At 62.4% G+C, this 829-nt stretch overlaps 1 protein-coding gene across 1 annotated transcript in view; it reads left to right on the forward strand.

Moving 5' to 3' along the window:
* Positions 1-658: 658 nt before the first annotated feature.
* LOC120508290 (protein arginine N-methyltransferase 1-like) overlaps positions 659-829 on the forward strand; it is a gene marked incomplete at its 3' end in the record, with an annotated part of 2,177 nt that continues 2,006 nt past the window's right edge. The window contains exon 1 of the mRNA XM_039721716.1: positions 659-695. Within this exon, the coding sequence (XP_039577650.1) occupies positions 666-695 (30 nt within the window). The remainder of the gene's footprint in view (positions 696-829) is intronic.

Below are 829 nucleotides of genomic sequence, written 5' to 3' on the forward strand. Positions count from 1 at the left end.
GGGATTTTTTTGGGTTTTTTGGGGATTTTTAAATGGGAATTGCAATTTCCACTTCGGCCGCCAGGCGGCGCACCGCCGGTAGGCGTGGCTTGCTGATTGACAACCATGACATCCAATCAAAGCGCCGGAAAAGCGTGTCGCTCCCGCCGTCTAGGCGTGGTTTCGCTTTATCCATGACTGACAACCCTCCCGCCCAATCAGCGGTGGGGGGGTGGGTTAATCTTGATTGGCGTTTCCGCTGTCCAACCACAACGCGGCAAGCGGGAAGCGGCCGCCAATGGGAAGGCGCGGGGGGCTCGCGGCGGCCCCGCCCCCGCTATAAACGGCAAGGGGGGCGGGGGCCGCTCCTCGCGCTCACAAGATGGCGGAGGCGGCCAATTGTATCATGGAGGTGAGCGGGGCTCCGCGGGCGAGCGGCGAAAATGGGGCAAAAAAAGGCGAAATCGGGCAAAAATCCGCCGGGCCTGAGGGCAAAGCGGGCCCGGAGAGGCGGGAAAAGCGCTCAGAATTTTCCGGATTGTATCATGGAGGTGAGCGGGGCTCCGCGGGCGAGCGGCGAAAATGGGGCAAAAAAAGGCGAAATCGGGCAAAAATCCGCCGGGCCTGAGGGCAAAGCGGGCCCGGAGAGGCGGGAAAAGCGCTCAGAATTTTCCGGCGCTCACAAGATGGCGGAGGCGGCCAATTGTATCATGGAGGTGAGCGGGGCTCCGCGGGCGAGCGGCGAAAATGGGGCAAAAAAAGGCGAAATCGGGCAAAAATCCGCCGGGCCTGAGGGCAAAGCGGGCCCGGAGAGGCGGGAAAAGCGCTCAGAATTTTCCGGGGGGGGGCG

This window comes from Passer montanus, unplaced genomic scaffold, assembly GCF_014805655.1.
Source record: "Passer montanus isolate IOZ18808 unplaced genomic scaffold, ASM1480565v1 scaffold4640, whole genome shotgun sequence".
Classification (NCBI taxonomy): domain Eukaryota; kingdom Metazoa; phylum Chordata; class Aves; order Passeriformes; family Passeridae; genus Passer; species Passer montanus.